This window comes from Tamandua tetradactyla, chromosome 1 (assembly GCF_023851605.1).
Source record: "Tamandua tetradactyla isolate mTamTet1 chromosome 1, mTamTet1.pri, whole genome shotgun sequence".
Lineage (NCBI taxonomy): Eukaryota > Metazoa > Chordata > Mammalia > Pilosa > Myrmecophagidae > Tamandua > Tamandua tetradactyla.
Genome location: NC_135327.1, coordinates 66,377,584 through 66,388,047, shown reverse-complemented (window position 1 = coordinate 66,388,047; position 10,464 = coordinate 66,377,584). Strand labels below are relative to the sequence as shown.

Here is a 10,464-nt window from a genome sequence, read left to right as displayed (position 1 = left end):
GGTCTGTGACGTCACTTTCCTGCGTCCTGCCGCTTCGACGAGTTGCGCAACTCAGCGAGAGACGTCTTCCGGCCGCGAGACTGTCGGATAGGCGGGGATACGGTGACGTCACGATGAAGACGCGCGCCGGAAGCCGCCGCCCGATCAGCGCGCGGAAGTCGCGGGGGCGGGGGAGGAGAAGGAGATGGGGGGCGGCGGCGGCGGCTGACGATGAGAAACGGGAGCGCGTGAGCTAGCCGGAGGAGGGGAAGGCTGGGGGGGACCGGAGAGCAAGCCGCAGGGGCGGTGGGAGGGGGCGCGAGCGCGGCGGGCAGCTGCGGCGGCGGCGCGGGAGCAGTGGGGCCCGCGGCGGCGGCGGCGGCTGAGGCGGTGGCGGCGGCGGCGGTGGTGGAGGGAGAGAAGATGGCGGACGGCGACAGCGGCAGCGAGAGAGGCGGCAGTGGTGGGGGCGGCGGACCGGTTGGCTGCGGCTTCCAGCCGGTGTCCCGTGGTGGCGGCGGCGAGCAAGAGACCCAGGAGCTGGCCTCCAAGCGGCTTGACATCCAGAACAAGCGCTTTTATTTGGATGTGAAACAGAACGCGAAAGGCCGCTTCCTCAAGATCGCCGAGGTGGGCGCCGGAGGCTCGAAGAGCCGTCTTACCCTCTCCATGGCAGTGGCTGCAGAGTTCCGCGACTATCTGGGGGACTTCATCGAACACTACGCGCAACTTGGGCCCAGCAGCCCGGAACAGATCGCGGCGGCGGCGAGCTCCGAGGACGGCGGCGGCCCCCGGCGGGCGCTCAAGAGCGAGTTCCTGGTGCGGGAGAACCGCAAGTATTATCTGGATCTCAAGGAGAACCAGCGCGGCCGCTTCCTACGCATCCGCCAGACCATCAACCGCGTCGGGGGCAGCGGCGGGTTCGGCGGGGGCCCCGGGCCTGGAGGTCTGCAAAGTGGGCAGACCATCGCCCTGCCCGCGCAAGGCCTCATCGAGTTCCGTGACGCGCTGGCCAAGCTCATTGACGACTACGGAGGCGATGAAGAGGAGCTGACCGGGGGCCCTGGGGGCGGTGGCGGGGGCCCCGGAGGGGGCCTGTACGGGGAGCTCCCGGAGGGCACCTCCATCACGGTGGACTCCAAGCGCTTCTTTTTTGACGTGGGATGCAACAAATACGGCGTGTTCCTACGAGTGAGTGAGGTGAAGCCGTCCTACCGTAATGCCATCACTGTCCCCTTCAAGGCTTGGGGCAAATTCGGAGGTGCCTTTTGCCGGTATGCCGATGAGATGAAAGAAATCCAGGAACGGCAAAGGGATAAACTTTATGAAAGACGTGGTGGAGGCAGCGGTGGTGGAGATGAGTCTGAGGGCGAGGAGGTGGATGAAGATTGAAAAGGGCAGCTTCCCCTATGGGCCTCCCACACCCCACCACATCCCCTTGGCTAGAGACCTCCTTCCTGACCATCCCCAAGTGGGATGAGGTAGAGGAGGGAGACCAAGGGAGGCCTCAGAGGAAGAAAAGAAAATGAAAAATAATATAGTTAATTAAGAGAAATAACCGTAAGAGAAGAAACATGGACAATTAGAAAAAAAGTAAAGTTCCAGGGAACTGACAGCAACCTGCAAAGAGAACAAGAAGCATCTCCACACCTGAGCAAAATCGTTTCGGCCTGTTTTTACCCCCAGCTGAGGTTTGGAGGCCCACCAGAGATAACCTCAGAGGGTATAGAGCCTCACACTGGTGGGCCAAGAAACACATCTGAGTTACCCAGACCCACCGAGGACAGTTGGAATTTGTGTTGCACCTGGGAAATTGGGTCTAAAAATCTCTCCAGACTTCACTGTGGCAGCGTTTATCACTTCACCTCCGTTGAAATCAGCGTCTTGGATCTAGGTCTTCATGGAATCCTTAAGAAATAGGTCTTTGCGATTACCCAGCTCTGAGGGTGTGGGTTTCAGGAAAAGGAATACAATTTGAAATTGCCGACAGGACAGAATAAGAACCCAAAAAGCCTTTGGGAAATACAGAAACAAATCAAGCCCATTTGAAAAAACGGCTTGGGATGGAACCTGGACCAAGGCCCATGTCTGCAGAATTGTTTTCCAGAATGAAAATGGATTCAGATGCTTGAACTAGAATCCATTACTAAAATAGTTGGCCAAATAATGTCCAAAGATAAGAGAGTATTTTTCTGTTGGAGTTGCTGAGGTAGGCACAAAAAAAAAAATCAGGCATAAAGCACAAGGAAAACTGAGTGGATTGGTTGCTGCTCACTAAAGTTCTTCCCCTGATCTCCAAACAAATTTGGAGGACAGTACAAAGAAATGGCTTATCTCGTGAATGAGCCAGATCCCAATGGCTCCAACAAATGAGCCAGTGAATTGTGGATAATTCGGCTGTTTTGGCCACTGGTTGGCTGTATTTTAAACATTTAAACGTAAAACATTAAAACATGATGCTGTCTACAAAAGGAACAGTGTGGTTACAAGCCTGAGCTTTAAATAGAATATCTGTCCTCACAGAAAAGTTGGAAATAACCAAACTGAAGTCTTCATTTACCTTCAGTTTAATCTGTGGATTTGTTCAACTACTTTAAAATCCTCAGGTCCAGAATTCCAGCATCATTTATTCTTTTAAAATAAGTTTTTAAGAACTTGATCCATTTTATCAGTACCTCACAATCAAAGTTGGCAAATGATGGATGAATAATTCAAAGCAGCACACCTGGTAGAAGCTGAAGTCCATCTCTAAATAGAGCTGAAGTGAACACGAATATGTTGACTATAATCTGGAAGCATTTTTATACCATCTTGAAATTTCAACACTTTGGCTTTTGCCAGTTTATCCAGCTGTCTTTCAAGAATAAAAGTTGGGGTTTTCAAGGATCGCCTCTTCTATATTTTCAATGGATTCTCAATAGCAGTGATTTTTATTAATCAAGTTAATCCCACCCCCATCAAAAGGTATTCCTAGAAATGTTGTATACCTAGGTAACTTTGAATGGAATGGGATCTAATGTTCTTTCCAAAGTTTTCAGGTATTGCATGTGGGACACCTTCACACCCTGGAGGCAAGTATCCCCACCTCCACAATCTTGGTTTGGTTTTTTTTTTTAAACTGCATGCCTGCCCTTTGTTTGAGCTGCCTTTTTAATTTATTACATACCTTTTTATTACCTTATTTTGGTATTATTCAAGCTATACAATCTTTTTGTATTTATTGGGAAATAAGTAATATACAAAAAGGCCATTTTCATGCATTTGTGGTTGAGAGGGTGGGAAATGATACTGTATATAAAATTAGGCTTTTTTAAAAAAAATTAGACTATGATCGAGAATAGTTGATCTTAGATTTTTTTTAGAAAATGCAAGCACCACAAACATTGGTGCCCTTTTCAGACTATTTCTCTACTCTCATCATCCACAGTAGACTTTTAAAAGTTTTTTTTAAGTTTTTTCTTTTTGTTTTTTTTCTCCGTTGCAAAGGATTTCCTAAATTGTATGGGAGCAATAGTATTTTTGATGTTTTAATTACATCTGTATACTTGTACTGTATTTTGTACTACAAGGCAGCTGTTTTCAATAATGTCCTGCTGTATTTACTTATGTGTTTTGAGTTGTTTATTTCTTTGCTGCGGAGAACAAATCCCTAAATAATTTTAGTAAAAGAGCTGAGAAGTTAGCATTAAGTTTGCAGAAACTATTTGAGTTTCAAAGTTTAAGGCAGCAGTGAAAAGTAAGGTTGCAGCTCTTAGGTGATTGCTGTAACTTTTTCTTTTTCAGACCATGTACAATTTCCTGTATAGATCAACATGTTTTCTTGCTTCAGTGGTGGTTCTGTTGCTCAGCTGCAGTGAGCCAGTTCAATTTTGCAAAGGTGCAGCACCTCTCCTTTTTAAGGGGTGGTGTGTTTTTTCTTTTCTTTCAGTTTGGGTGAATTGGAGTAACTAGCCTTGCCTTTCTATTCTGTAGAAATGACAGGGCCTTCACAATCCTTTACCAGTGGCTACTAGGCTATAATTAGCTGAACAGAAAGAATGTGGAAGTGATCTGAAGCATATAGAGTATATGCCAAGAACACTACCATATATGGCATCAGCTTTGGTTACCAGAGAAATTTTCTTAGTCATTAGACCATATAACAGTACTATATCATATGTAAATCTTTAGATATCAATTTGAGAATCCTCCAAAAAAACGGAGCAAAGAATGCATAAGCTATGTGTTGGAAAAAGTAATTTATATTAAAATTTTGACCTGCCTATGTAAGATTAAGTGGTAAATGTCATAGTGGTGGGTTTTTTTTTTAAGTCTTAATCAATCTTGAAGATTTGTTTCTCCTGCAGGGGGTGGTTCATAGCCTCTTTTCTTACTGCAGGAAGTTTGCAGCAGGATTGGAATAATTATAGCATTTCACTGATCTTCATTCCAGTCACTAGGGACAATAGAAATCTGCAAAGTAGAGACTTTGGAAAGCATTGTGTGGTTTGTTAAAGTGATGTGGATGGGCCATCTTTCAGAACTCATTCATAAATGTTAATTTATCAGAGTTGAATATCTTTGTTGAATCCAGTCAAATAATGGCATTGTACAGACCATGGGAAACAACCATTTAGTTTTGTTTTGTTTTCCATCCACTGCTATGAACAGTGGTTAACTTTGGCAACCATCCCAGCTAATCAGATCCAAATAGTCATATTCCTGAGAAGTAGGGAGCAAAAATTCCTTTTCAAATAATTGGTGAAATGCTTGTTTACCAAACTAGTCACATAGGTGAGAAGTCAAATTTTAAGAAAAGAATCAAAAAGAGCTAAAGCTATAAAGATCCTGGTACTCCTTTCTGGTTTCTATTGTCCCTACCTATTATTAAGTGGAATGGCAGTTCTAATCAGCAATCTTTTCAGTGCATCTGCTGCACAAAACAATATGTAAATCTGTATGGCACCAAAAATCAAAGTGAAAACCAAACCAAAAAAACAGACACCCTATGTAAATATTTGAGGCATGTAGGTGGTATAAATGACTGTAGCTGTAACATACACAGCTACTTGTCAAGTCACTTCCCATGATTATTTACTGCAAAATGATTTAAGAGTCTTTTGGTGCAGGCAGCCATTTAAAACCTCTGGCTTCCTGTGTTATCTCTGGATCACTTTGCAATAAATTGCAGGTCTTTTGAAAGATTCAGGCTTCAGTTTTCTCAAAACAAAACAGTTATCCTGTCTTATTTGAAAATGCAGGGTTGTGGGCAAAAGAGGCTGGTTATAATAATGCCCTCATATTGAGTGGTCTGTAAATGGCTGCACATTCAGGCACTATAATTGCTAAGGATGCGTTGTTAAATGTGACCTTTACTGGCTTTATAAGGGGTGTAGAATGTGATCTACACTAGGTATTAAAAGGTGACTATTCATTTTCATCTACCTTGCTCTTGAGGTGGATGAAATAATGAAGAAGCTTGAGTGTGTAAGCTATGCACATAAGTATTCTTCACTGTAAATTTTGTTTTCATTTTTATCCCAATTATGGTACTTTGTCCAATGCACAACTGATCTCTCAGTAGATATTCATTTGAAAATAGTGTGGCCTTGATCAGTGAGAAGGGGAAGAAGAGAAGTGACTTTTTTTGCTTATGTAAAAATGACTCGTTTGCTGAGAGTCATAATTCTGCAGCATTCTTAGTATCTAATGTATTTGTGATAGGTCTCCTTTTTGATTGGGGAATGTTAATGTTTTTGACCCTGTAATTTTTAATTCAATTGAGTTGTCTTCTATTTTTAGGAAGTATCAGAATTGCTCTGAATAACAAAGTGGACTGCTTTGATATCCAATCTCAGGTTTTAGAATATAGTTGTGTAAAAGCCCACTGTTAATTCTTAAAATTTTAATTTAGCACACCCTAAAAGTCACCTGCACAGGGCCTGTTCAGAGAGCAGAGCCTTCATCTTTTTGCTCTTTTCCACTTTTTACTTCACTTCAAAGTGTCAAGTGATTTTACATTGTATATTTCCATTTTTAACCCTATATTTCTCAAAGACAAAGCACTTTTTCATCATGAAATACATGAATTTTTGTGTAATGTGGATCATGATTTCTCAGGCTCCCTTAGATAATCTGCTAATGAATATTGTTCTAACTCCGTGTTAGAAGAGTGGAAACCTTTGCTAACGTTAAGAACTTTGTATTATTGTTCTAGAATGCATTTTGCTAGCTTCCAATGGATGGGAGAGTAAACAATGCTGCATTCACAACTTAATAAGTTACTTTCCCTTGAGCCTTAAGGTAACTTTTTTTCTTTTTCTGTTAACAGCACTGAAGTTATAGTAAATGAATGAGATTATCAGTTTTCAGGGTTAGTTTTAGAGTACTGTAAATTAATTAGCTGTCTTCCTAAGGAGTTACTCCCATTGAATAAACTGGTTAGTGGGTGTGTATGTGGGGTTGGAGAGGGGAGAGAGTTTGTAAAAAAGAAAAAAGGAAAAAAAATCACATTTACCTTAAGAAAAAGTAGATAAAAGAAAAAAAAAAAAGTGTACGTCATACGCCCTGTTTAAAATTCCGGATACAAGGTGGAAATGTCAAATCATAATTTCTTTTCCTCCCACTTTTTACCTAGAAAAACAGTCATTTTCAAATGTTCCCCAAAATTTCAATAGCTGGCTTTGTAGTTACTGGCACTTAATCTAGCCTTCAGTCTTAAATTACTCATGGATTTAACAGACTCCTACTTCAACCAAAGTGATCTAATTATCAGTACTGAAAATTAAATTTAGAAAATGAAAAATATATAAATTTTATATTTTTTATTTTATATTTTATAATTCAGATTTTATATTCAGATTTCCTATCCTGGTGATTTACAATTGAAATCTGTACCCCCAGTCAACGTAAACTCTATAAATGGACATTTCTTAATGAAATTGGGACTGTACCATCAGTGTAATCCCCTTTATTGACAATGTTACTTTCATTTGAAAATCTAATTCATGTCTCTCACATTGGACATTCCAATTAAGCTAGAGATCGAGCTGTGTTAAAATAACCATCCCAGCAGGGTGAGTACAGGGCCCATGTTTCTCTTTCAGCCAGCGTTTTGGTAGTTTCACTGCTCAGTCTGGAGAGCAGAGTAAGGAAAAGGGGAAACTAAAACTTTCTCACTTTTCTCCTTAAGTGATTCTAACAAACTTTGAAATGAGTGTGTGATTGTACTTTTAACATGAGGTTTTGGTCTAGGAGCAAATTTCATTTTTCCTGTTATATCTAATATATACTGACATGGATAAGAGAAGTCTGATTATGTCTTTTTGTTATAATTAAATCTGTCCCCACAGCAATCAAGAGAAAGCAATAGACCTTTTTTTTGGCTCATTATTCACTAACATACTGCAAAAGGCATGAGTTTGTTCTCTACCCCCTCCCTTTTTCAGTAACTTTTCACAGGCTAAATTCTCTTAAGATTAGACCATCTCATTTCTTAAAGGCAATATATTTCATCCCAAATCTTGCCCTGCATTGAAGGATTAGGCTGGTTAGAAAAATCTTTATACCTGGAAATAGCATAGTGAAGTTTGTTCTCTTTTTAAATCCTTTTTTTCTTCTCAGAAACAGGAGTCCCAAGAGAATGAAAAACAGGATTATGTTATTGTCACATATTACTACATTTGTGTTTATAGGCATTTGTGGCTTCATTTTAAACTGATAGGTTATTGGACATAGTCCTTTCTCCTAGGCCACATGTCACCCCAGTGTACAAAAGCTCTCTGAAATTCCTAGGAGTGAATAGACTGAACAAAATATCTAGAAGCTGACCTTAATTAAATCAGTACCATGGCATACGTATCAGACCATAGTTTTGCATGTTAACAGTAGCAGGCAAGTAAGTATATTTGAGATTTTCAATGAATTATTTCAACATTTAAATAATAACTAAAGTTCTTTTTTTCTAAAGTTCTGGAACAATTATAGTGGTAGGAATTTATTCTTCCTTTTGGACTTTCATGCAGATGTCTTTTCAAGACCATTTTTAAACCCATCCACCTGATAAATTTCCAGATAATACTCCATTCTGTAGGAACCTTCACTGCCAACCATATCTACCAGTCTCCTAGAATAGATTCTTCACTGTAAAGCTGGGACTGATGTTATGCCAGTATAGAATCTACAGAAGTAATTTGATAGCAGGAGACAGCTTCCTGATACACAATTAGAGTTGATGTTGGAAAGTTCTTAAAGGAGGTGTGTTTTGTTTTGTTTTGGATGTCTTTATGTATAAATACCCACATGCTTGTGCGCTGTAAACTATTCACATGTATGGATTTGTAGAAAGGGTTTCTCCATCAAGAGAAGCAATACCTTTGATTTTATAAAGCCCCCTCCACCTGTAACCCTATAAATGTAAATAGAATACTAAAATTTGTAGTGATAGGATCAATTTGGGAATATCTGCTGAGAGACCAAAAAGTTCATTTTTTAAGTACCTTCGTTAAAGAGTAAAGTTGAATCCTCTTGCTTATTTTTTAAAAGAATGCACTTTAACAAACAGAGCTGTATGGGCAAGTCAAACAAATATATGAAGTGCAGTACCCATTCAGAAATCACACTTCCTGGAAATAGTTCAAAAGCAGAGTCCAGATGGACTGTTTATCTCACTGCCTGTAGGTTGAAGCTCAGTTACCGATCAGTTTTGAGACAAGCAGGGCTGCATCAAAAGAGCAATGTGAATTCAGCCAGAAGCTTCAGACAGGTCTAAAATTGCGGGTCCTGTATTTACCACTAATGAGCAAAACTGACAGAAAAAAAAGTTTAAGAATCCTGCTGGTGTGCACTCCTTACAATAGCAGACTTTTGCAAATGGAGTTTTACAGTCTATATTTAAAAAATTGTATGTTTGTAACAAATAAAGTATGCGGAAAAGTGAATGACAATCTTGTTCTGTCGTTTCTAATTTAAGGAACTACATGAAGATAGGATAGGTAGATATAATAAACATCATCAAGAATGAACATGAGACTGGGTGAGTAGTAGGGCTTCAAAATCATTGTGCATTTTATCTGAACTACAGCCACATGGTTCTAGAACCTCTTGCTTCCCATAACCCTTTTCTAGTGCAGTCTGGCATTGTGGAGTAATTCAATGCTGCAAATTAGTTTTATGCATTGGTTCATGTCCCACTGAGGCCACTTGTGGCTTCCCCTGGTTTTTTCCTCTTCTGGTCTTTTGTGCCCGTCATTTTCAGTAGCTCTAAAGATGCTGTCCCAGATGTACTCTTGTCAGATTTATCAAAATAACTGACTGCTTTGGGAGCAAATTAGGCTAGTCTTCTTTTGGCCTAATGTTTAAAGAAAATGTAAAATTGTTGTGTCCAGAGAGCCCAACCAGTGGTTCTCAAACTTTTCACATCAGGACCTCTTTACACTCTTAAAACTTACTGAGGACCCCAAAGAGCATTCATCTTTCTGGACTGTAATTATTGATAGTTTAGCTAGGAATCGGAACATTTTTAAAATGCAAAAAATGACAAAAGTATGTATTCCATTAGCCATCAGCAATGACATCACATATCATGTAGCCTCTGGAATAGTCCACTGGGAGAGAGTAAAAGTGAAAAAGGTAAATATTACACTATTATAGCAACGTCTTGGAATCCCTGAAACCTTTTTTGGGGGACCCCAAACCTTTTCCAGACCACCCTTTGAGAACCACTGAACTAGACTTTCATGTAAATTACGGCTTTTGAAAATAAGGGATGAAGTTGGAAAAGAAGTGAAAAAGCTTAGTAGTCCTTTAGTTTTCCCTCGGGTTTCTTTATATCAGAGGCTCTTGCCTTGAAATAATAACTCCTACTCAACCCCCACTTACACATACTAATTTTCCTGCTGTCAGCTTCCACAACCCTAGCAGTAGTTCTCAACCCTGGCTATAGAATTAACTGGGCAGCTTTGGCTACTAATGCCCAGACACCATCCCAGATAAACTGAATAAGATTCTGTGGGGATAAATCTTAGAGACTTTTTTTTTTTTTTTAAGCTCCCCCAGAGGTTTCAAGTGTACATTCAGGGATGAGAACTAGCAGCCTGTAGGATCTGACTGTATAAAGGAAAAGGGGGAAACAAGAAACAAAGCAGAGCATTCTTTGTATTTTCGCCTTGGTCATACCACTACCTAACCCCGTAAAATAACTACTCAAGAAAAATGTACGAACTGAGCATATATATCAGTCCCTTCACTGGGCTGGAAGTGAGTAAATCTGGAGGTTTTACTTGGCACACAGGCACTAGAACAACCTGCAAGACTTCTTAAGACATTGATTACTTGAAGCTATGAAAGTCATTATCCCATTAAGCAACTGTTGAAAAAGCTGAAAAAGCGATCAGACTTCATCTAGAGATATGAATGAAGCTGATCTGGATACGACTAAGGTAAATCAGAATACTGGATAAAGGGTGACATGGCCCATATTTTCAAACTTCAGTCTCGGTGCAAGAC

At 40.6% G+C, this 10,464-nt stretch overlaps 1 protein-coding gene across 1 annotated transcript; it reads left to right on the top strand.

Annotated features, from left to right (window-relative positions):
• The first annotated feature begins 392 nt into the window (after positions 1 to 392).
• On the top strand, positions 393 to 9,210 carry PURB (purine rich element binding protein B). The gene has a single exon (XM_077118465.1). It carries the CDS (start codon positions 403 to 405, stop codon positions 1,369 to 1,371), a length of 969 nt encoding a protein of 322 aa, XP_076974580.1. The 5' UTR covers positions 393 to 402; the 3' UTR covers positions 1,372 to 9,210.
• The last annotated feature ends 1,254 nt before the right edge of the window (positions 9,211 to 10,464 follow it).